The following is a 25,816-nucleotide window of genomic DNA, read 5'->3' as shown; positions in this document are numbered from 1 at the left end:
GAAACCTGAGGCTGCTGAGGCTCTGACCCAGCACTCGCAGAGCATTGTGGGCCGAGAAGTATGCTGTGGGTAGAACTGGTGTAAAGTCCTGCTTTTTGAACATCTTGCTTTGTTTGTCAGGGCCTGAATGTTTGAGGAAATTAGGCAAGAGTAGTTCTGTAGGTTAGTACTCCGAATGCTTCAAATAGCCAGTGGTGAAAGTCTCATGCCGTGAAGGTAGGTAGTATTTAAGGAAACAGCCTAACTTCTAATGAACCCAGTTCTTTTGAGGAAAGTATTTCAGAGCTTTGTAAAATTCTGCCTTTACTTTTTGAAACGGCAGGAAGACAGCTGCAGGACATCTTGTCTCACACAAATGTGGCAAACTTATCACAAGTATAAGTTGAAGTTTCTCTGCATGATCTAGCCTTCCAAAAAGCTATTTCTTTACCTCTTAACACCTATTTATAATTGGCCAATGAGTTAACTCTTAAAAAGAGATCTTCTCCCTAAAAGAGGAATGTGGAAATCATCAGCTGTTTCACACCCCAAATGCAAACCATAAATACACAGAGGGTGTGTGTAAGTTGTAGCTGGAGGAGCACAGAAATGAGTGAACTTCCTTCACTTTAGAAATTGGGTCCTTGGCTTGATTCCTTCCTGCTTTTTCCTTTCACAAATTTGGTGTAGTTTTTTAAGGTACTACTGTGGTCTGGAGAGAAAGGGTAATTTTCACAAGATAGTTGCCTTTTTTTTTTTTTTTTTTTTTTTTAAGATTTTACTTATTTGACAGAGAGCACAAGTAGGCAGAGCGGCAGGGAGGGGGAGAAGCAAACTCCACCGAGCAGGGGGCTCTACGCAGGGCTGGATCGCAGAATCATGACCCAAGGTGAAGGCAGACGCTTAACTGACTGAGCCACCCAGGTGCCCCTCAAGATAGTTGCTTATGTTAACTTGCGGTGTGCATTTTCTGCCTGAAGAGTTTACAGTTCACTTGTTGCAGTGGGGCAGACCGTCCGTGCAAATCATGAAGAGCACAAAGGCGATGTCACCAACTTCCAAGGCTTTCGCTTGACCTTTCACAGAGAGCACTACAAAGCTTGAACATTGTGCCAATGGATAGGGGGAGCTGGTAAATGATACAGTTTTAAAAAGCTAGTATTGCAGTCTTTGCATCTGAATGATCTGGGTAATGTGCCGTACCTCTGACTCAAAGCAGAAGAAATACCACCACAAAGCAGGCTTCCTTCTCTTTGTATGTTATCCTTTGTGTCTCAAATTTAGATGATGCAAGCTTAACCTCAGACACTTCTCTGTCCATGTTGCTGAACCACTTCATTGGTAGTAAAGGTAAATTGTTTTTATTCTCAAACCTGTCTATTTCATCTTGGGTTGATCATAAAGTAAGTTCATGAGGATCAGGTGGTGAATGTTTCTAGTATATGTGCTGCTTAAGCAAGCATGGTGGTTAATGTTTCTAAACATCCTCATCAACGTGACTAGTGTGTAAAATGTCAGGTTTGTTTCAGAGGGCCCTGGACTTGATAGACCAGGAAACTGCTGGGAGCAAGCAGCCCTGGTGGGGAGGTGAAGGACTTGGGGCCTTGACTGGATTCGTTGGAGCTACTTCCTCTGAAGTGTTGGTTTATTGCTCCCTAGTAGAACTTCTGTGGTACAAGATCATTACAGATCATATAGTTCAACCCGTTTGTTTTGTGAACTCATTTGAAAATCAGGGATCTGGCACATAGATGGATTTCTTGAAATTAATGTATTTAAGCCAGTAATTCAGCTTAATCTCTTCTGGTTCCTTGTTGGAATTTCACTAGTTCATAGGCTTGCAGCTTTGTGAAGTGATGATTCAGTTTATCCATTCGCTGAGTGCGCTGCACTGACCTTCTTCCAAGCCTCAGTTCCTGTTCTAGGAACTTGGGGCTATGTAGCCTCCAAATGCCCTGCAGTCTGCGGTGTTCTACCGTGGGCAGCTTGTGTGTTGGTGGACTACCGGTTAGAATGGTTGGTGTCAGCAGGGATGGGTCCCTTTGGGTCCCATCTCACCAAGATGAGTGGTGGAAATCTGATCACTTGCTGCAGGCTTTCATCTAGTTGTAAAAGCATATGAAGTCTTTGGTCCTATTATCTTTGAGGACTGAGATGATATTGGCAGGCCTGAATTATAGGAAGGGGAGGTCCAGTTGGTATGGGGGGAGGGAGGCAGGAGATGAAGGCAAATATCTGTAAAAGCAGAGCCCAGACATTGCTTATAGTTGATTGAATTGTTTTTCATGCACCAGTGCTATGATGAAAAGTTCGAATTGAATGCAGAAAATAAATAGATTGTGGTCACCTTTCAGGATGGAGGAAAACTATAACAAACACTTGGAGTAGTAATACTTGAACCATAAAGAGGAGTTTGGAGGATATGTTAGTAGAATTTCTTTTTTTTTTTTTTTTAAAGATTTTATTTATTTATTTGACAGAGATAGAGACAGCCAGCGAGAGAGGGAACACAAGCAGGGGGAGTGGGAGAGGAAGAAGCAGGCTCATAGCGGAGGAGCCTGATGTGGGGCTCGATCCCAGAACGCCGGGATCACGCCCTGAGCCGAAGGCAGATGCTTAACCACTGTGCCACCCAGGCGCCCCTGTTATTAGAATTTCTAATAGAGCACTTCTTATGAATTGAAACAGTAGCAAAGTGTATTTCGTAAGTATGATCATGTGAGTCTTGTTTCAGAACTAATACAAATCTAGAGTAAGTCTGCAGCTGAGCATTTTTTGATATATTTCCTCACTAATGAGTATTGGACTAGGCAAGGTGTGCATACCTTTCTAGCTGAAATACCATTTCTTGGTTCTTGTGATCAAAATGAAAATCTGGTTTACAAGGCAGGCTTCTTGCCTTTGTTTTTGCCTCTGTTTTGGCTACATGCTGTTAACAGACCATTCATGGATGACGTGTCTTATTGCCCCCATCCCTGAAAGGGGTCTTAGTTCCTAGGCAGTAGGAAGGATAACAAAGCAAAATCCTTAGGAGATAGAAACAGTTTGAAGGGGCGCCTGGGTGGCTCAGTTGTTAAGCGTCTGCCTTCGGCTCAGGGCGTGATCCCGGCATTCTGGGATCGAGCCCCACATCAGGCTCCTCTGCTGAGAGCCTGCTTCTTCCTCTCCCACTCCCCCTGCTTGTGTTCCCTCTCTCACTGGCTGTCTCTCTCTTTCTCTGTCAAATAAATAAATAAAAATAAAAATCTTAAAAAAAAGAAACCGTTTGAAGGGAAGACTCATTGGTGTCGCATGTGCTAGCATATCCAGTTTCTTCCTGTGTGTGAAACTGGTTTTGTTAATTTTTTATTTTCAAATTTTTATTTAATTTGTGGTTAGTTACCATATAGTGAAACATTGGTTTCAGGAGCAGAATCTAGTGATTCATTCACTTAGTATAACACCCACTGCTCATCAAAAGTGCCCTCCTTGATACCCATCATTTATTTTTTTATTTTTTTAAAGATTTTATTTATTTATTTGACAGAGAGAGAGACAGCCAGCGAGAGAGGGAACACAAGCAGGGGAGGTGGGAGAGGAAGAAGGAGGCTCCCAGCAGAGCAGTGAGCCCGATGCGGGGCTTGATCCCAGGACCCTGGGATCACGCCCTGAGCTGAAGGCAGATGCTTCCAGTCACAGGTAGCTGCCCTTTCCCATCTGTAACCCATTAAGCCATTTGAAGAGGGAGCTTTGCAGATGGTGTTGTCTTGTACCAGGGTGAGTCCTAAGTAAGATTTGGACCAAAAAGCGGTCCTTAGCGGCTCAGAGTCTGCAAATTGTCCTGTAGCAGTATCAGGAGCCCCAGCTGTAAAGGTAATAAATCGGTGAGGAAATGCACAGGGATTCTGTGTCAGTTTTTCTCCGTTTCAGGTTCTCTTACCAAGCATTCAGATTTTTTTTTTAAGATTTTATTTATTTGAGAGAGAGGGAGAGAGCACGAGCAGGGGGAAGGGGCAGAGAGAGGGCAAAGCAGGCTCCCTGGGAGCCTGACTCCAGAATTGGGACCATGACCCTAGCCAACTCAAGCCGCAGAGGCCTAACTGACTGAGCCACTCTGGCACCCCAGCATTCAGGTTTTTTTAAAAACAGTTAAAAATTCGCATTCTAAATGGAACAATGCTTGTTTACCACCCCCCCTTTTTTTTCTTCTCATAAAATTATTGTAATCCTAACTAAGAATTAATCTGGTAGGGAAGAACGCTGGGGGCCGAAACACCATCTAAAACTTTGGGTATGTGATGCAGTGGTTTCTATGGAAATCTACAAAAGAAAGTTTTAAAACTTCCATTGTTTGAGAGTAGGTAACGTTTTAAATTCGATTCTCAGGAGGTACCTAAGGGAACTGGGAAACAGAAAAATTAATATGCCTAAGGTCAGATCTCAAGTCTGCCTCCTTGCTGATTTAAATAGCCATTCTAGGCATTTTTGGCATCTGTGGCCCAAGTCAAAGACTGACAGTGTTGGCCTGCAGTGCTAAGCGGTACTCTGAATACTTCTTTAGGATAGGGGATGGAGGTGGGTGCATGGGGGAAAGTATGTGGAGGGGTGCTGTCCTTACACCCTCCATCCTTGTGATTTATTAGCAAATACTGTGGCATGCGGCTGCTGGGTGTTGTTTTTGTTGACTAAGAAGAAGGAATGCTGACCTTTTAGTCACACTTGTGCTTCCGGAGTCAGGATACAGTGCTGACTTAGAAGCTTTGAACATTTCACAACTTTTTATTCCTTGATGGTGTATCTGCTGCATTATCTGGAAGCAGCACATGCTTCTTCAGTACAAGAAAGTTCACTTCACTTGTGAATGAGGACTCTTGAGTTGGTAATGGCCTGAATGCTTGGAATTTTACTAGTATCTTTTTTTCAGACAATAATTCTTCAAGGCTCAAATGCAGGCTTTCTGTTATGCGAAGTTTTTTTGGTGGTTAAGACTATGTCAGGTGGTTGGATTTTTTTTCAGTCCCTTTGTAGAGTGATGTGCCCTGGCAAAAATGATTACGTGCTAGAGAAGCTTGGATGCATGATATCCTATGATGGAAAGTCTTTTGAAATCTCCAGTGGTTTTTGCTATTTCTTTGTGTACTTGTTGCAAAAAAACCCAAAAAACAACCCCCCCCCCCATATTTCTATGCTGATGAGAAAGGAAGGTAGTAATATAGTAAATAGTCTGGGGTTTTACCTCTATGTGGTTGAAAGTATGGGAAGAGAGGAAACCAGAATAATTTGTTGAGTGGAACAAAAAGCAGTTGGGAAAGTCCATTGTAGCTTTGACTGAGGTGCTTAAATGAACCCCATTTACTAGAGTGTGTTCCCCTAGGGTCATTCAGTCTTAGTTCAAAATGTAGTCCTTGTGGAGTTTGTAGGCTCATGGAGTTTGCTTCAGTTGTAATGGGCTAAAATGGAATTGTCAGTGTTCAGAAATTGAGAGCTGGCTAGAAACCCGGATTTGTGACATCCTTGGGAGCTGGAATCTTAGGAAAGAGAGTTGTTTAAATGCACCTTAGACCTGTCCCATGGGCTACGCTGTCTTTCCAGCAGTATCTCTTGCCTCTTTTACACCTGGCCTACTTTATTTCCTGGACTACCAGATATAAACATAAGATAGATGGGATGGCTAGTATTCTCTGCAATCAATTTGGTGTGTATTTTGCTGTCTTTTCCAACACTGTATTTCCCCAGTGGTAAATGAACAGAAGGAAGGAAGCTTTTATCAGAAATATGTCAGAGCTAGAGTCACAGTTGTGATAAAATGAAGTATCCCTGACCTTGAAGCATTATCTCCGTTTGCAGAGATATCCTAAATGGACATGTGACTGTTAAGCCAAACAAGCAAATTTTTCATAGGAGTCATCAAGAATCCATTTGAAAGAAGTATTGAGGTTGAGATATCAGGGACTGTTAAGTATACTGTGATCTTATTAATACCTGAAGCCTTTCTTTGAATAAGAACTATTTTTTATTATTTGAAGCTTTTTTTTTTTAAAGATTTTATTTATTTATGTGACAGAGAGACAGCCAGTGAGAGAGGGAAACAGCAGGGGAGTGGGAGAGGAAGAAGCAGGCTCCCAGCGGAGGAGCCCGATGTGGGACTCAATCCGGAAACACCAGGATCACTCCCTGAGCCGAAAGCAGACACTTAACAACTGTGCTACCCAGGCGCCCCTGAAGCTGATTTCTTAAGAGGGGAGCCATTGTTCTAGGGCTGACTGGTTTTTGCAGTTTAAAATTTTTTAGTTGCAGTGCTCATGGGGAAAGAGTACTTTTCGATTTTAAGACAGAAAGAGAGAAATAATCCATTTTTTGTATGTGAATATATTTAATCTTTATAGAACTGATTTAACCAGATTTTCTAGTTTCAGAAGTTAAACCTTGGTGTTGAACTTCAAATTTTGGAGCAAAGAATCCGAAGGAAAATATGTCCGTGTTCCCTACTCTGTCATCCTCTTAAAGCCAGTCTTCACTTGGCATTCCCGGGGTTCAGTAATCTAGAGTGTTGTGACAATTCAGCACCAGCTTACTAGTTGGGTGAGCGGGGGATGAGCTGCTTACTCCACATATACTGTCATGCTGTGTTTGTGTCAGATCTTCAGATTGACCATCAGCTTGTCTGCTTTCAGAATTAGGTAATTTATCATGTTTTAAATTTAGTAGGAGAGCCATTTTAACCACATCCCCCCGCAGCAGTCTAGTTCTTTCAGAATTCTTAAACTGGGAAAAAGAAATTGGGTATTCTTTTCCTCTGTATTTCCAGATCACAAAATCAGTTACTTTTGCTTCCAGGACAGTGCTCACACTTGTCCTCATGTGTCACCACAGTGGGATACTCCTAATTGAGGCTTTTGTTTTTATAATAATTCACATCTTGTGTCTAGATTTCTCATCTCTTTGAAACAGTCCTGGTTCTCTCGAGCTGATTTTTCTTGTCTTTCTACTTAGAAATCCCATACCACATGACTGTTCATTGTATCTTCTCTTTGTTTTCTTAGTTTCTAACTTCTTTCAGTTCCGTGTACTATCTGGTAATGCCTTTTGAATGTTCTTTGTAGTTGGGGCATTTATGTGAGAAGTTCAAGATCTCATTCTATCTAGTTCCAAGCAACTTTAGTTGAAATATTTGGTTAAGTGTATTTTTCATGTAGACATAAAATCTTGTGATTGCTTTGTTCAGAAATACAGGAATATTTTGGACCTACCCATTCATTTAAAGAGCAGGTTTCCCCACAATTTCAAGTAAACTTGAGAGATCTAAACTGACTTTGTTATAAATGATCTTGTATAGAATGCTTCTTAATTCCTGGCTTTCATTTTTGGAAGGATACTTTTTAACACTACAGTGAAATTGGGACTAATAGCCAAAAAATGTATTTCAGCTGAGATCTGTATCTGTGGACCTGAATGTTGATCCCTCGCTTCAGATTGACATACCCGATGCACTCAGTGAGAGAGATAAGGTCAAATTTACAGTGCACACCAAGGTAAGTGACAGAATGACTTCAGTCATCAAAGCAATGCTATGTTGTAGTTTCGTGATTCACCGTGGGCAAGAAGAGATGTCCTGAACTGAAATGGTTGCTGTTATTTTGCAGCAGTAGCACTGCTGCTGATCCCTCGTCTTGCTTGTAGTGAGCACCAGATAAATGCTCTTCCTTCAGCATTTTCCACTGGGCTGGAGCCCTAGGGCTGTGGGTATTGCTGGTGGTGTGTGGCTTATACTCTGCTCTGTGAGGAAGCAAACCAGGCATAGTGATATGTGGAGCCACTACCTACACAGCTCACATCATCCACCTTTGTTTTTATTTGCATGAGTGAGAAGTGCTTGCTTTTTCCCATATTAAGTTGGCCTTTGCCCCTCCTGTTGTGATTCAAAACACTTTTTTCTTGATCCAATTTTTTACAAAGATGTTATTTATTTTAGAGAAATATATTTATTTGAGAGAAAGCATGAACAGGGGAAGGAGCAGAGAGAGAGGGAGAGATAAACTTCAGCAGACTCTCTCTGAGCCTGGAGCCCTGTCCAACCCTGAGAACATGATCTGAGCCAAAAATCCAGTCAATCTGAGCCACTGAAGAGCCTCATATACAGATTTTTATTTGACAAAGGCAATATGCCAGTCTGAAAAATACGGAGAGTATATGTAATGTTCATCCTTTCAGGAACATTTTCAGTGTCCTTTCTCCTTCCATACTAGTTAAAATGTCTTGAAATCTTGTTTTATGCCAGGCATTGTTGTAAAGGGTTTACATGGATTTAATTTTGTTTTTATAATAACCCTATGATAGTATTGTCTTATCCCCTTTTATACAGGTGAGGAAACCGAGCCACAGGTTTAAGTAAATTAAATGGCTGAGGCACGATTTGAATTGGGCAGTTTGATGCTATACAAAGTTTTTGGGTTACATGCCATCTCCAGCGTACAGACATGCTATCTGTACGGTCCTCCCCCATGTGGTTTTCTCTTAATACCTTGGTGGCTTGATTAGCATACCTCACTCAGGAGGCAATGTGATCACAATGTGATTATATCTGCCTGAGATGACCTGAGAGGTGTTTTGTGAAAAGAATTCCTTAAAGAACATGTTGAATCTTCAGCAGTGACTTCTGCAGTGAGATCATGTGTTGCTGCTTTTGTTCTTTTTTTTTTTTTTTTAAAGATTTTATTTATTTATGTGACAGAGAGACAGCCAGCGAGAGAGGGATACACAGCAGGGGGAGTGGGAGAGGAAGAAGCAGGCTCATAGCGGAGGAGCCCGATGTGGGACTCGATCCCAGAACGCCGGGATCACGCCCTGAGCCGAAGGCAGACGCTTTAAGGACTGCGCTACCCAGGCGCCCCGCTGCTTTTGTTCTTGACTGGGTCTCACTGAGATGTTTTGTTATGCAGAATTTTCCCATAGCACAGCCCAGGAAACCCAAACCACTTTATCAAAAAGTGGTGGTTCCCAGTTAACTTCTACTGTTTTTCACAGACCACGCTGCCCACGTTTCAGAGCCCAGAGTTTTCTGTTACAAGGCAACATGAAGACTTTGTGTGGCTACATGACACTCTTATTGAAACTGCAGACTATGCTGGGCTTATCGTAAGTGCATTTTGGAAGATCAAATAATTACTGAAGCCAGTTTTTCTACCCTATCTTGTTCATTTTAACTTTTACCCATTTTTTATAATGGGTTGTGAAAACTGATTTCATGTACCAACTGGAGCCTGTGCTATTGGTAAAGGCTAAACTACATGAGAATTGTGTTACAGCTATGAGGGGAAGCATAGTCTTAAGACCTTAAGACTAAATGGTTTCATGGTTTGAATCTTCTCTACCTTTGGGTTTGGTATTTATTTCTCTGGTACTTTCAGGCATGAAGTAGAATTGATTCCTAGGAAATCCTCAGTAGTGGTGATGGTGTATGATAGATTTCTCACAAGTGTTGTCCACTCAAGAGTAGAGGGAGCAGTTTTCTTTGTGCTAATAAAAGTAGTATTGAAGCTTGTGTTTGAGAATATTCTGTTCCCTCAAAATTGGAATCTTTTCATTATCCTCTGGAATTAAAAATTGCCTTTGATGTCTAGAGACTAATTTTGATGGTGCTTCATTGACTTCATTTTAGCACTGATTGTAATATATACGTTTTAAACTGACATTGAAGCAGGTTAAACACTATTATCCCGTACAAATCCTTAATGGGTAACCTGAACAAATGATTATAGTCTGAGTGCCCAGTTGTGGGGAGGAGACTTCTTTTATATGGCCAAAAGGAATACGGTTAAGAGAAAAACAGAGGTTGACCTGTTAGCCCCCTGGGCTGGCTTCCTCCTTGTGCATAGGCACTGAGTAGAACATCACTGCTGGGACAAGAATGCTTGAGAGTTAACCTGCCTCTCCTACAGATTCCGCCTGCTCCTACAAAGCCTGACTTCGATGGCCCTCGAGAAAAGATGCAGAAATTGGGAGAGGGTGAAGGGTCTATGACCAAAGAAGAGTTTGCTAAGATGAAGCAAGAGCTGGAAGCGTAAGTGGGTTTTCTTGATGAGGCTGTATCTTTTGAGAAGAACCAAACTAGTGATGTGTACAGAAATCAGGAGAAGCTGGCAGTTCTTGTAAAGTATGGCAGTTAATTAGTTGCCTAGCACGCTCGCTGTCTTGTAGAACTACATTTTGCAGTTGATTCCCTGGGGGCTACGGGCACTGGATAGACTGATTGTTTTCCCACATGTGGACTACTTGTTATGGAATTCTGGTCTGGCATAGTGAAGAAGTAAGCCTTTGTTTGTGTCTTTATGGATAAAGAACTCTTTAGGCTGCTGATAATGTACTAAGTCTTATTCCCTGAAGTTTGGTGACTGGAAGTACAGTTGAAACTAAATTGCAGTGATGCGGTTACAGAGAAGCACTCTGAATAATAATCACATTGATGGTTTGAAAGAAGTCCTATGTTCACAGGAAGCATATTTTAATTTGGTTATAATTATTTCGAACAAAAATGTATCACAGTTGGATATTTGCATTAAACTTGGTTGTGAAATTATCCTTGCCCTTCTTTCTCTTGCCCCCGCTCTCCTTCCACCATCAGTATGGTGCCCATCTCAGCCTTTGTTCTCTGTGCTCTGCCCCATGTCCATATTCTCTAGGGCCAGTGTTCACACCTTCAGGTACTAACTCATTCTGCACATGCTGGAGTACCTGTCATGGCTTGTTCTGAGGATAAGGTACTGAGCACAACAGACTGAAGTCCTACCATTGAGAAGTTTAGAGTGATCTGTAATGCCTAGGTTGAGATAAAGTCACTTTATAATGTCTGATAATTCCATGCCTTGTTAGATTTCAGTGCTATGTATGTGGCTGCAGGACTAAGGCGTTTTTATTGTTGGACAGAAACCAGTGTTCTGTGGCTGCTAAATACTAGCATATTGCATGTAGGTTTGGGCTTTGTATTCTTGCTCTCTCAACTCCAGTTATAATATTACTTTCCCCTTTCTTTGGTTTATTCCACAGGTTCCCAAATGGCAAATGCCTTATTACTAATTAGATGAAAGGTTATACCAAAATGTTTTGGTCCAGTTCAGGTGTTTTCCTTAGTGGCATGAGCAGAACAGTGGTGATAAACCGGGACCAGTACTGGTCGTTTAGTCGAGCGGTGCCAGCTGAATGCCTTGTGTGCTTCTCTTCCAGTGAGTATCTCGCGGTCTTTAAGAAGACTGTATCCTCCCATGAAGTCTTTCTGCAGCGGCTTTCTTCTCACCCTGTTCTCAGTAAAGATCGCAACTTCCATGTGTTCCTGGAATATGATCAGGATGTAAGGCATTTTTGTTCCATTTCCATGATCGAGTGAAAGTGCACATAATTTTTTTTTTTTATTCTTTTCCTTTTTTTCCTTAGGGAAGGGGGGAGGGGCAGAGGGAGAGCAAGAGAATCCAGAACAGGCTCTACTTCCAGCACGGAGCTCGACGTTGGGGCTCAATACCACAACCCTGAGATCATGACCTGAGCTGAAATCAAGAGTTGGACGTCGATGCTTAACTGACTGAGCCACCCAGGTGCCCCCACATGACTGTATTTAAAAAAAAAAAAAAAAAAAAAAGGCTCGAGGGGCACCATGCTGGCTCAGTCAGAAGAGCATGCAGCTCTTGACCTTGGGGTCATGAGTTTGAGCCCCACGCTGGGTGTAGAGATTGCTTTAAAAAAATAAATATACTTGACGGCCTGATACATTTTCTGAAAAATTGACTTTTAAAGTTCTGAATTTTTCAGTGACATAATGGAATCCCTTTTTAGATACGGTTTCCATCTCCCCCATAGATCCATTTCAAGACATCTTTATAAAATGCTGCTTAAAGATTACTTTTTTCCCCTTTTAATAAAGGACCAATTTTTGGGGCACCTGGGTGGCTCAGTCGTTAAGCGTCTGCCTTCGGCCCAGGGCGTGATCCCAGGATCGAGCTTCTCCCTCTCTCACTCTCCCTGCTTGTGTTCGCTCTCTCACTGGCTGCCTTTCTGTCAAATAAATAAAAAATCTTTAATAAATAAATAAATGACCAATTTTTGCCCTCAGTTAATTTTGGGATTGTTATTTGTTTTGAAAGGTTTTATTTGAGAGAGGGAGAACAAGCGGATGTGGGACCGAGGGAGAAACGGACTCCTCAGTGAGCAGGGAGCCTGATGTGGGAATCCTGACCTGAAGTCAGACATGCAACTGACTGCGCCACCCAGGCACCCCAGTTTTGGGATTAAGAGGAATTTCAGTTCACATTTGTTTCTGGTTACTGGTTTGTTAGAAGGAGTTCAAGGTTTTGCCTTTTTTTTCCCCCCAAGATTTTATGTATTTGTTAGAGTGTGCGTGTGCACACAATCTAAGGGAGCAGGAGGGGGAGAAGCAGACTCCCCACTGAGCTGGGAGCCCGATGCGGGGCTCCATCCCGGGACCTGGAGATCATGACCTGAGCTGAAGGCAGACACTTAACCATCTCTGCCCCTCAGACACCCCGTTGCCTTTTTTTTAATGGTGTGGGGTGGTTTTTTTGTTTTTACATATGTGTGAGGCAAACCCTGGCTTAAAAATTTCCTCAGCATCTTCTAACCAGCAAAGTTCAGTGAACAACGTAGAACAGTACAATAATTCAGCCAAGGATTTAAAGGCCATTAACGCATGCCTGGCTGGCTCAGTTGGAAGAACTTGCAGTTCTTGATCTTGGGTCCATGAGTTCAGGCCCCATGTTGGGTGCAGAGCCTCCTTAAATAAATAAATAAATAAACAAATAAAACTAAAATGCAAAACAAAATAAAAGCCACTGAGACTTAGTGCCAGGTATTTTTCCAAAATATCGTTAGGTCACGCGTTTAGAACTATGACCTGTGTTTTTAGACTTCGTGGCTAAGATGGAATTACAGGTATCTTAGGTGTGTTCCTATGTTAGTACACAGTATCACTTGGAAGATACTTAGAGTTTAAAGTATTTAGAGAAATATGTATGCCATAAAACTACTTTTTTGTAATTTTTTTCTTTCCCTTTTTTTTCCCCCAACTTCCAGCTAAGTGTTAGGCGGAAAAATACCAAAGAGATGTTTGGTGGCTTTTTCAAAAGTGTGGTGAAAAGTGCTGATGAGGTCCTTTTTTCTGGAGTTAAGGTAAGGGCTTTTAGCTGTTATAGAAAATTCTTCACTTCATGTGAATAGCTGACCTTTTATTTCTTCACAAGAGATATTTGTGAAACAAATGGTATTAATGTCACAGAAATGTAAATAATTTTTTAAATTTTGGTTATTTTTATCTACTCACTGAATTTTCACTTATATTCCTAAAATACCCTGTTCTCAAGGGAGGGGATAAGAACAGTCTCACTTAATTCTTAATTTTCTCCTTTTCTGTACAGAGAGCGGTTACTCAATCATTTCTTAAAAAGAAAATAAGCTACAAGATTAGTATTACATGCCATTCTCCAGAACTATGTTGTCCATTTTGGTAGTCTCAGCTACACCAGATTTTTAATTTTATTTGCATGTCCAGATTTCAAGGATCTGATGTGAAGAAAGAATGTAAAATACTAACAGTAGTTTCGCCTGTTTTTTGTGGGTTTTTTGTATTGTGGCTACTAGAAAATTTTTAAATAGCACATGTGGTTCACATATTTCTGTTGGACAGAGCTGTTTTAAAAGACTAACAAACAGGTCTCTCATTACCCTCATAGGTGATACTCATCTCTCACTCTTCAGCCCCTTCCACTTTTTAACTGAGTTACCATCTTTTTTTTTTTTTTCAAAGATTTTATTTATTTATTCGACAGAGATAGAGACAGCCAGCGAGAGAGGGAACACAAGCAGGGGGAGTGGGAGAGGAAGAAGCAGGCTCATAGCAGAGAAGCCTGATGTGGGGCTCGATCCCATAACGTCGGGATCACGCTGTGAGCCGAAGGCAGATGCTCAACTGCTGTGCCACCCAGGCGCCCCCTAACTGAGTTACCATCTTGCGTCTAACTTTGCCACTTGTGAGGCCTTGAGCCAGGAGCCCAGAGTATAGGTGCTGAGTAGAGGGCATTGTCAGGAATTTGGAAACTCTAGGAATTTCTCCTTGGTGCATTTGAAGGTGTATGGGGCTGTCCTGGACCCACATATCACAGGATGTTTGGCATCCCTGACTGGTGCCCACCATACAAACAGATGTGGGTATCCACTGCTAGGTTGCAGCCTGCCAGGCAGAACCACTTCTCTGCCAGGATTGCTGGATGTTAGGATACAAGTTTTCCTGGGCATTGTTGAATGGCTCTTGAAAATGGTTTTCTCTTTTGACATTTCCTGCCAGCACTTGAGTTTTGCTCATCTTGGGTATGAAGTGCTGTCTTATCAGTTTGGGTTTCCCTGGTCCATGGAGGTTAAAGTTCTTATGCGTGAGCTTATTTCCTTAATGTTTCTTCTGATGCAAAATACATTTGTATTTCTGAGAGTTTTGCTTCTTAAATTTCTTTTTTCCCCTTTTAGGAGGTAGATGACTTCTTTGAGCAAGAGAAGAATTTCCTCATTAACTATTATAATAGGATCAAGGATTCATGTGCAAAAGCTGACAAAATGACCCGATCTCATAAAAGTAAATACCATTCACCCACTAGCCACTTAGCTTTGCTAATGTGCTAGCTCTGTTCATATAAAAAGGACTGTCCTTGTTTCTGCAGATGTTGCAGATGACTATATCCACACTGCAGCCTGTCTGCATAGCCTGGCTTTAGAAGAGCCCACGGTCATCAAAAAGTAAGTTTTTGTTGGAAAAGCATTTTCCCTACTCCCCTAATTAAAAACTCCTGAGTGGTATAATGAGAATGACTGTATAGTTTCACTTCTGCTTTTGAGTACCAGCTCATCAAGAGTAGAGGATAGTATAGTCTAGCGGTTAAATCTTTACACATCCTCTGAACATAGACACATTTAAGGTGTTTGTAGAGTACTCAGAGGGCACTTTTATACCAGACATGGTAACTGTTGTCAAAGCCTTTATTTTTGTTAAACGGTCTCTTTTTATTGATTTAATTCTGGAATTGTCTCTGAATGAAGTTTGCCTTATATGTTCTCTGGCAGATGGTGTTTCACCTGGTAGTGCCCTGGACCTAAGAAATTTGTTTTGGTTAAGGTGGCCTTAAGGGTAATGCAATGATCCCAGTCTGGTTTTGACTGTGAATTTTTCACAGTTTCTTCATCCTGGGCATTTCTGCTGTGAGACTGCATTCTGCTTAACATGTAGGGCTTCGTATAACAGGTGGTGGTATTTCTGATTTGAAGATGGAAGTCAGGGTAATGTCAAAATCCAAATGTAGCTTTTTTTTTTTTTTTTTTAAGATTTTTATTCATTCGACAGAGATAAGAGACAGCCAGCGAGAGAGGGAACACAAGCAGGGGGAGCGGGAGAGGAAGAAGCAGGCTCATAGCGGAAGAGCCTGATGTGGGGCTCGATCCCATAACGCCGGGGTCACGCCCTGAGCCGAAGGCAGACGCTTAACTGCTGTGCCACCCAGGCGCCCCACCAAATGTAGCTTTTTAAAATTTTTATTTATTTTACTTATTTAAATAGCATATTTATGGCTTTGGGACACCCATGGTGGCAGCTCATTAGAACCTGCCCTTGGTTAACACAGCTTTGACATTGGTTAAAGACTATCTTGGGACACAGTGTCTGCATGGCAAGGTGGCTGAGGGGCACTGAGAGAGGTGGATAGCCACGAGTGTGGCACTGTAGACCTTCTCAGTTCTGTAACCACCTTCTCTACTAGATTGGGCCAGTTGGTGATGAAAGTACTACTTTGATAAATTACTTCTAAAGCACCAAAGGCTCAGAGTCCTGCATTTACTCATTCATTTCATACTGATGAGGTCCTATTTCATACATGCTTTTAAGACCTTAAGCCAAAATCCGTGTATTTTTTCAGGTACCTATTGAAGGTTGCTGAGCTATTTGAAAAACTTAGGGTAAGGATTTTTATGTTGGTCTTTATAATATGTATTTTATAATCTGTAGATTGCTGCTTAGATGATGGTGACCTTTACTTTTTTAATAGAAAGTAGAAAGTCGAGTCTCCTCAGATGAAGACTTAAAGCTGACGGAGCTCCTCCGATACTACATGCTCAACATAGAGGCTGCGAAGGTAAGGCAGCAGCTGTGTAACCCGTCGGAGTAATACAAGACCACCTGCCGTGACCCAGAGGAGGTCTCAGGTTAGAGATGTACTTTGTTGTTGTTGAAAATGAAAGAAGATAGGAATTGTCAGGATTGTTTGTGTAAGTAGTACTAGTCTAAATAAAGAGATAAACTGAGACAAGTCTGAATGACCAGAAATTGAATTGATTTGGGAATAGCAGAGGAATCGCAGTTCAGGAAACACATGCTGTAGCGAGCTATAGGCGAGTACACTAAGGGTTTGGGCTGGGCTTGTGTTTAGCAGGGGTGTGAAGAGAGGGATGTCCAAGCAGTAAGTTCATTTTGGCTTGAGGGTGTTTGTGCCAAGAAGTGAGTTGATCAGTCAGGAGAGACGGCTTTATCTTCCGGGTCTTCTGTAAATTGGGCATTTGAAATCAGTCCCTTAGTTCTTAGGTTCCATTCTTTTGAGGGCATGTGTGTGAGAGTCTCCCATTTCATAGCCTCTGGTTCCGTTTTAGATTGAAATCTTTTGAAATCTTTCTACAGTAACATACCTTTTTGTGGCATTGTGTCCTTAGTTTGTATCAGGGGCAGTAGGGGTGGTGCTGAGTGGACAGGTAGTAATTTGGGGAATTAAAGGCTATTGGATGCGGGTATAATTGAACACATTCCAAAAGGGCTATTTTTTTTTCTTTTTCTTTTCCTTTTTTTTTTTTTTTTTTTTTTGAGGATTTTAAGATTTTATTCATTTGAGAGAGAGAGAGCACAAGCAGGGGGAGAGGCAGAGGGAGAGGGAGAAGCAGACTACCCCCTGAGCTGGGAGCTGGACATGGGACTCGATCCCAGGACCTGGAGAGCATGACCTGAACCAAAGGCAGATGCTTAACCATCTGAGCCACCCAGGTGCCCCCCAAAAGGGCTATTTCTGAGGGAGAAAAGGTTTTGGGGTTTTGTGAGTTTTTTATTGAATTGTAGTTTTGGAGTCTATAAACCATTACTTACCAAAAACAAGACTAAGTGGTAAGTAGAATGACCTTTGGGAATGAAACATGCATTCACCGGCATAACACTACCCTGAATGTCATTAGGAAATAGAAATTTGTTGTTTTCCTCATAGTTTTATTTTTAGTTAATTCGTCTTGCTTGGCATGTTTCCTTAGTCTTCTATTTGAATATATTTTTGTATGCTTTATATTTCTTATTTCGAATTCCAGTAGATTTGAGCTGATGATAAACCCAAGTTTTTTGTGTACACAAAAACATGTATGTTGAACCTCCCGTATCTATTCTGTTTTAAATACAGAGGTAATTTGTACATTGCTGGAGATAGTCTTTATTTCAGATCAGAGCCTCTGACGGACTCGAGGCAGGGCTTGCAGTGGGGTGAGGTTAGATGTTCTTCCTGCTGCCTCGCTGTTCTAGTAGCATCACTTGACACGCCCAGCAGCGCCTGCTGTTTCAGTAGAAGTTGGTTAGTTTTGTGAAACTGCTTTCCACGATTGAATCATGGAAGTGATTCGTTCAGTCCTTTAGTTTTCACTGTTGGGTGTTTTATTGTTTTTAGCTTTTTGAGGTTTTTTGATCCATGTAAAGAATTTCAAAAAGCTCTCAACAGTGCCGTAAGAATTGCTGTTCCCAGGTTAATCTTGAGATTTAAAAAAAAAAAAAAAAAACAGAAAACCCATAATGGAAGGGGGAGGCCGAAGCAGACTAGATTGTTGCCTTCTGACATCTCAGGCAGTGCATTGGCACCGTGGTACTTGGGCCTTCTTAAATTCTAGAGTAGTTTAGATACTTAGTCTTCCTGTTTTGTTCTCTAGCAATTTCTCAGGATAAGTTTAACTACCATGTCCTGTCAATTTTTTTCTCAGGATCTCTTATACAGACGCACCAAAGCCCTCACCGACTATGAGAACTCAAACAAAGCCTTGGATAAGGCCCGGTTGAAAAGCAAAGATGTCAAGTTGGCTGAGGCACACCAGCAGGAATGCTGCCAGAAATTTGAACAGCTTTCTGAATCTGCGAAAGAAGGTTGAGCAGGGCTGTTCTTTACTTTTTGCTTTTTATTTGGAAATAATTTCAAGCTTAGAAAAGTTGCACAGATAATACAGAGAACACCCATGCATTCTTTACTTGGAGTCCCCTAGCTGTCCAGTTGCCTCTTCTGCTTTGTCACTTGTACACGCACATGTGGTGGCACATGTTTACGGTTACAAATGCACACAGGGTGGAATTTTTTTTTTCCTTTTTCAGCCATTTGAGATTAAGTTGTGTCTACTGTCCTTTTATTCCTAAAAAAAACTTTGTATTTCTGTTACATCCCTATGGTATACTTTTTGACTTTGGTAAACTTTGATACAATACATTCCAACCTGTTGTCTGAATTCTCATTTTGTTGTTTGTCCCAATAATGTCTTCCTGTCTGGGGTTGCTGTTAGGTTACCATAGCTCTTATGATTCCTTTAATTTGGAAGGAACCCCTTTCAGGGACCCCTGCCCTTGCCCTTTTTTTTTTTTTTTTTTTTAATGACATTTGCCTTTTTGGGGACCAGTCTCTACAAATAGTGTTCCTCATTTTCAGAATGTCTTTTCCCTCATGAGTAGGTTCTGGTTAGGCATTTCCAGCAGAATACTATGTGAGTAATGTGTCTTTCAGGTGTTACATCTGAGGGCTCCTCATTTGTGGTGTTAATTTTGATTACCCAATCAAGGCGTTGCCCAGTTTCTCCACTGCATAATTTTTTTTTCCCCTGTGCCACTAATCAGCAACGTGAGGGGAGACGGTTTAAGACCTTGCAGATAGCCTGCTCTTCATCATACTTCTCCCTAAGTTTAGTCTGTTTGTTCTTGCCTGAGCCAGCCTTTATTTACTGTGATGTTTGCAGAAAGGCGGTTCCCCTCCCCCAGTTCTAGCATTCTCTTTCCATGCCCTTGGCATCACAATCCTTTAAACATAAGCCTTCTCTTCTTTCCCACATTTCTTTCCTTGTCATTATTTAAGAGTCATGGGGTTTTTTTGTTTGATTTGTTTTTAAGATTTTATTTATTTAACAGAGCCTATGAGTGCGTACAAGCAGAGGGAGAAGCAGGCTCCCCACTGAGTAGGAAGCCTGATGCAGGGCTCGGTCCCAGGACCCCAGGATCATGACCTGAGCGGAAGGCAGACGCTTAACTAACTGAGCCACCCAGGCGCCCCTAGGTTTCTATTTTTGAAAATAGTTTTTAAATTCATTATTGTACTCCATTGTTTCGGTGCTCAGTTTGTCCAGAGTTAGGGGGAAGCACCTTTAAGTTGGTGTGTCCAATCTTTTGAGCAGTTGAGATGTTCTGTGTCCCTCTCTAGCCCTGGCAATCACCATTTCTTCCAGTAGCCCAGGTTCTGTTCACTTACAGAATTGTGACAAGATTTGGGTGCTAAGTGCTCATTCCTCCTGGGGTATATCTGCTTCTAGGCCCTTCAGGAGACAGAGCCAGAAAATGGAGGGTTGTGTAACTCTGTGTTCAGAAATCATGAGTCCATGGTGGTGACTCAGTGCCAGTCCATAGCCATGGGCTTCTTTCTTGCCTTACCTCATTCCAGAGTAGGGGGGAATATGGCTTAACTTTATTCAGGAGATAGTGTTCCATTTCCACAGGACAAGAGTATATATTGTAGTCTCCTTAGGGGGCATATCACTGCCTGGCAGTTCTCAGGAGACATGGAACATGCTGGAAAAGTAAAGAACTTTTTTTTTTTTTAAGGTTTTATTTATTTATTAATGAGAAGCAGAAGCAGAGGCAGAGGGAGAAGATGTGGGACTCGATCCCAGGACCTGGGATCATGACCTGACAGACACTTAACTGAGTCACCCAGGCGCCCAAGAATGTATTTTCCTGAGTGTGAATATAGTTGTAGTGATACTCTGTACCTGATTCATCCCCAAACTCCGGTTTCTGTGAGAGATCGCTATCTCGTTTTAAGATTTTGTTTTCTCAGAACATTTTTCCCCCCTCTCCTGTGGTTCCGGAATCTAATAAGCATTATCTGAAGATGTCCTGATACTAGGAATGAGCCAGTAGAATTCCTTTGTCTTGGCTCATTGTTTTCAGTAGTATCATTCCTTTGCTGGAACAGAGTTTTTCTGTATAAAAATCTTGAAAAGGGCATGCAGATATGCTCACATGGCTATCTTCTGGATTCTTTCAAAGGAATCTCCTTGCTGCCCTAGGAAAATAAATTCTCGCCCTTTGTTTAATTAGCTAATTTAAAATTATAAGGAAAAGAAAAAACTTCAAAACTTCTGAGTTAAAATCTTAGGTTATTACATAGGCTAGAGTTTATTAGCTCTGACAACTTCAGAGGGGATTAAAGAAAAACCACAGAGCTTTGAAGTGGTGCTGGTTGAGGATTGTCCTTTCCTAAGGTTTGTCCCTGTATTAGATTTTACCCTCTTTATTCAAAATGTAAGGCTGGGTATACTATATGTAAAAGTACAGTATTGTGTAGAATACTGCAGTGAATGGGTCTTAACTAGTTTGCCTCTGGTCCAGGTTCTTAACCATGGCTGAACTGATTGGTCAGTTGAACGAGCATAGTATAAATGATGGTGGTGTGGACAGACATCACGGGAGATGAGACAGGTTAGCATTGAGTCCTGGTCCTGGATGCAGGCCTAGAGGAAAGGCGAGTTTGTCTTGACCCTTGGGAAGACCTATTTAGTATATCCAAGGTAATGTCATAACCCATCATGGTAAGATTTGTATTGCAAGTATTTACTTTTTACTGTTGGCTGCTTGATCTTTTCTTTTGGTCAGTGCTGCATAGGCTCGGTACAGGGGAGGGTAAGTTTGCTCCTGAGGACTGGAACACCAGCTTGAGCTGGGGAGGGTTTGACCAAAGGAGTGATGATCAGAACTGCAGGTTTATGGAAGGAATCCAAGGGAGGAAGTACTTATTTTTGTTTTACCCTAATTTTTAATGGGGCATTAATCCTGAATAGTGTTTGGTGATAGGAAAGAACAGATACAAAGGTGACCTGTTGTATAGATCATATATACAGAGAAGCTGTCTGAACATAAGCGGTAGTTTCAAAGTTTAAAAATAATCATTAAGTAGCCACTGGTGCAGATATGTATGTTTGGCTCACCACCTCCCCGGCCTTCTTTCCACAAGCGCTGGTAGCTAGAGGTTCAGGGCAAGACTGCTCATTCTCCAAGTAGTCTGTGGCATTCTCTGAATTTTAATGTTCAGTAATGGGTGCAGTGCTCATTTTAAAGGCAATGGCAGGGGCGCCTGGCTGGCTCACGCGGTAGCTAGAGCATGTGACTCTTGATCTCGGGGTTGTAAGTTCGGGCCCCACGTTGGGTGACGAGATTACTTAAAAAACAAAGGCAGGTGCCTGGGTAGCTCAGTTGGTTAAGCGTCTCCCTTCGGCTGGGTCATGATCCCAGAGTCTGGGATTGAGCCCTGCCTCAGGCTCCCTGCTCAGCAGAGGAGTCTGCTTCTCCCTCTCACTCCCTCCCCGCTCACGTTCTCCCTCCCATTCTCTCTCAAGTAAATAAATGAAATCTTTAAATAAATATGGCAATGGCAGGCACATCACTACATTGTCCATAAAATGTCAGTATGTGTCCCACTTGGCAGAGATGATAAAAATAGGAGAAAATGTGTGTGTCTAAGCTCTGGAGATTATATTTAAGAATGATGTTTGGAAATTAAAAATGAAAATTGTTCAGCTTTTGTTGGTAAACTTTCTTTTACAGAACTAATCAATTTCAAACGAAAGAGAGTGGCAGCATTTAGAAAGAATCTAATTGAAATGTCTGAACTGGAAATAAAGCATGCCAGGGTAAGTGTTTTTCCTTCAAATTAAGCCAGAAACTTTGTAGGGTTCCCCGTCTCAAGTTACTTTACCGGTTCACTGTCCCAGTATCATCGGGCAGATAAGGTTTGCTTTATGGTATTAATCTCTTGTGATGTAGGTGGGAGTTACTTGTTCGATTATTTTTTCTGCTGCAAACCAAAATTCTCTAACATCATGATGAAATACTGCTTTTGAGAAGAGCATATTAGTGTCTTAAGATATTTAATTTTTTTTGTTGTTGTTTAGAAAGGAAAGAACTTCCTTGTGTGTTTAATGTCTGTAGCTTAATTTGGTACAGAAAAGATGATGAAAAATGGTTCTCGATGTTGGGTACACATTCGAATCTCCTTAAGGAGCTTTTAAAGACTTTTTGGTGCTCAGTTTCCGGGCATGGTTCCTGGGTACAGCTCCTTGTGAGTCGCAGAAGTGCTGTCTGACCCAGGGCAGCAGGATCAGCAGGGAGCCATGGTAGGAGGGAACTGTCACTGGCCAATCAGCATTGGTAAAGCAGGAAGACTTTGAACATATGTGTGTATTTTGAATTTATTTTGACTACAATATTTATTTACTTTTTGATTAAGTCCAAGTCCTGTTGTGTATTACCTTTTAAATTGGGGTTTTAGAGTGTCCTGTATGTGTAAATCATAACGGTAATATTCTGGGTGTTCTGAGTTTTCTCAATTCCTTTAAAGTTAGAACTCAATTCCTTTAAAGCAATTTGTGCTAAGTTCTTTATGAATATTTATCATATATAATCTCACTCAAAATTAAGTTTTAGCACCTTTTTAATCTGGTCTTTCCAAGGCCTTCGATTTCAAAGAATAGCTCTTCTGTAGCCTTTAGGTTAAGTCACAGTAAGCAAAATTGGCGGGATTGCATTGAGAGTAGACCTGGGCTGGAGCTGTGAGCCTCTCCAGGTGGCAGTCCCAGACCCTCAGGGAGAGGAACTTGCCAACATGAAATGGGGGTGGGCTGGCTTTAAATCTCTTGTGAAAAGCTTAAGTCAGTAGATTTGAGTTGAATTCTTACAGATGTGTAGGAGGTCTGGACTCTAGAGGGATTCATTGGTCTTTCTCGACTTGTCTTTCTTCCAGAACAATGTCTCCCTCCTGCAGAGCTGCATTGACTTGTTCAAGAACAACTGATCTGCCTTTTCTCTGAATGAAGGACGTGAATGTGAAAGAAAGCCAGCATCACTTGCACTTAAATCATTACCACAGAAGATTTAGTACCTTTGACTTTAGTTTAAAATTATGTGAATAAATATTTTGATTTCTAAAAATCTTAACACTTAACCATGTTGGTTTAAAAAAATTTCTATTGCATGCTACTTGGACATAACTAATTTTTTCTTATGCATTTAATACCTCAGAGTGGGCAGAATCTACATGCTGGGTCCTCCTGTAATTTGTCTTTAGTTATTAAAGAGTGCAGGAAACATGTGCCTTCTGGAAAGTACAAGCAACAGCCTGGCACATGTTGTCTCACGGTTTCATGTGCCCATGTCCCTACAGTCAATCTAGAGTAGGAGCCGCTGACAACAAGTAAGTCAGCTGCTTGTTGCAGGTAACACACATTCCATTCCTTAACGTGATTTCCCCCCCTCCCTTATTAAACTCATGGTTCTTTAGTCACCTTAACTGATTGTACTATAACAAGAGCGAGAAAATCTTGTTTGTCTTTATATACCCTTTGCAGCTCCATTTTTTTGTAGTTGGGATATAAATATTTGAAGGGAGAGAAATATCTTAGGGTATAAAGAATATGGCCTACTTTAGAAGATGGCCAGTCTACATTAAGAAAGATGTGAGCCCCCTTCCTGACCGTAGGGGGAGGTGTGTGTGTGGACTTTTTATAAAGTGTATAATAAAATAATAAATCATGTTACCATATGGAGTATTTTTGTGGAAAACAGGGCCCAAGTGTGCCCCAAGACTGCAGTTGATGCTAACCCTTGATGATGCTGAGGGCATCAAGGCCTCTGCCCACAGTCTTAGCCTCTGTTCTAATCTTAATTTCTTTTGAGACTACTGATGTCCCGTCTTTGAGAAGGTTTCCCAGATCTGGGTTTGTCTGGCTTGCTCGTGGGTTCGATTTGGGTTTGCATTTTTGACATGCTTAGCATAAGTGATGCTGTGTTCTCAAAGGCTGCATCGATCTGTTGTGATGAGCATTTAAGGTAGTACCTGCCAGGGGTTCCCTGTGAGGTTTTACATCTTAACCTTTGTAGGTAACTATTGGGAAGATCCTTTGAGGCTGTGTAAAAGGTGTTTACCCACCGCTTTTACCCTGTTCTTGGATTAGCTATAACGTATAAGGGTTGCAGAATATTGATGTCTGAACACCGCAGAGAGCAGTTTTTCTTCTGTTAAACTGGCATTGAAGGCTTGCTTCCCCCACCCAGCCAGTTACTAAAATGAACCAGGTACCTAAATTTACGAAGCAGGCCAGACACAGTAGCTTGCTTCTTCCATATTTAGGAACATAGTTAGGAATCATGGTGCACAAGATGAATTTAAACAGTTGTAACTCCAGTCTGGGTTTCTCTCCTGCTTACTTGACAGCCCCATACTATACTGTTCATAGTAGCACAAATGTTTAGGCATGGTCGGGGTGGGTAACTTAGTGTCCCAGGGTCACAACTGGTCTAAGGAGCTCCAGCTGCCGCTCCACCATGTTTCAAGGCTTGACTGGGGCCTTGTTGCACTTTGGACGAGGTCTGGCTGGGTGTCAAACAGGCAGCCATCCGCTGGGGTCCTGAGTCCTGAATGAAGCAATTCGGATACCCCTCAATTTTTTTTTTTTAAAGGTTTTATTTATTTATGTGACAGAGAGACAGCCAGCCAGAGAGGGAACACAGCAGGGGGAGTGGGAGAGGAAGAAGCAGGCTCATAGCGGAGGAGCCCGATGTGGGACTCGATCCTGGTACGCCGGGATCACGCCCTGACCCGAAGGCAGACGCTTTAAGGACTGCGCTACCCAGGCGCCCCTAGATACCCCTTAATTTTATACCAGTGACTTCCAAGTATAATCTTGGGGCACATTTCCAGGTGTGCACCTTCTGCACTATCTTGGTTTCAAGGATAATTTCATCACAACTGGGTCTGACGGTCATTTCCATGAAACCGTGGGTTCTGAGTGGGTGAGGGGTGTTTCTAGCCCTTTCCCACGGTTGTCGGTCAATGGTGCCATCACTGCCTTTTGTGCTGTCTTGTGCTCAGTATTCCTGAGGACCAGGCAGACCAGCAGAGAGGTAGCCAATATCCTGGACCGGGAAGGCGAGGTAGTGTGCTAGAGGCTGGCGAGTCTCCCACATGCTGCAGAGCCTGTGTGGGTGGGGTGTGGAGCGAAGAAGGCTTCCAGGTGGGCCTCGACAGGGAAAGTCAAGTGGCAAACTAGCTGCTGAGGAACTTCTGGGAGTGAAGGTGGGCTTAGAACCTTTCAAAATGTTTTAAGGCCATTGGGTGAGTTGGGGTCACTTCAGAATGATTTGTGGGGGTGTCCGTAAAGCTTCAGTGAGTGACCGCTGGTGATCCTAGGGATGTTGAATTGCAGCATGCACAGCCATGGTTCCAAGCTGACAAGGGAAGACCACTCTCTGGTCTGTAAAACTTCAGTCACTTAGCACAAGCTGTGGGCCAGCTATGTCCCCACTTGACCCACCCCCCCTTTTTTTTGGTGTCAGTATTTACCTTGCCCACGTTTTTTGGGGTTGTGAGGTTCATTTGAGAGAATGCCTAGACCCAGCCCTGTAAGGGGTGGATTTTTACTTAGAAGCTCCTTCCTGCAGACGGGGAAAGTAAGCGCCTTGCACCGTCAGCCTTCCGCCTGTAGGCGGCAGAGGCTCCCA

At 42.1% G+C, this 25,816-nt stretch overlaps 1 protein-coding gene and 1 non-coding gene across 2 annotated transcripts in view; both read left to right on the top strand.

Moving 5' to 3' along the window:
• Positions 1-23,853, top strand: part of SNX5 (sorting nexin 5) — a 28,263-nt gene extending 4,410 nt beyond the window's left edge. The window contains exons 3-14 of the mRNA XM_045809461.2: positions 7,386-7,490; positions 8,983-9,093; positions 9,897-10,018; positions 11,179-11,302; positions 13,036-13,131; positions 14,479-14,584; positions 14,670-14,745; positions 15,915-15,954; positions 16,044-16,130; positions 17,995-18,154; positions 21,866-21,951; positions 23,061-23,853. Coding sequence (XP_045665417.1) covers positions 7,386-7,490; positions 8,983-9,093; positions 9,897-10,018; positions 11,179-11,302; positions 13,036-13,131; positions 14,479-14,584; positions 14,670-14,745; positions 15,915-15,954; positions 16,044-16,130; positions 17,995-18,154; positions 21,866-21,951; positions 23,061-23,111 — 1,164 coding nt within the window. The 3' untranslated portion in view covers positions 23,112-23,853. The remainder of the gene's footprint in view (positions 1-7,385; positions 7,491-8,982; positions 9,094-9,896; positions 10,019-11,178; positions 11,303-13,035; positions 13,132-14,478; positions 14,585-14,669; positions 14,746-15,914; positions 15,955-16,043; positions 16,131-17,994; positions 18,155-21,865; positions 21,952-23,060) is intronic.
• LOC123800968 (small nucleolar RNA SNORD17) lies at positions 1,828-2,064 on the top strand. The gene has a single exon (XR_006782077.1). It is a non-coding gene; the product is annotated as a small nucleolar RNA SNORD17 (small nucleolar RNA).
• Positions 23,854-25,816: the final 1,963 nt, after the last annotated feature.

Source organism: Ursus americanus, chromosome 22 (assembly GCF_024610735.1).
Source record: "Ursus americanus isolate L20-20 chromosome 22, mUrsAme1.1.p, whole genome shotgun sequence".
NCBI lineage: Eukaryota > Metazoa > Chordata > Mammalia > Carnivora > Ursidae > Ursus > Ursus americanus.
The sequence above is the reverse complement of the archived record's forward strand: the minus strand, read 5'-3'. Positions and strand labels throughout refer to the sequence as shown.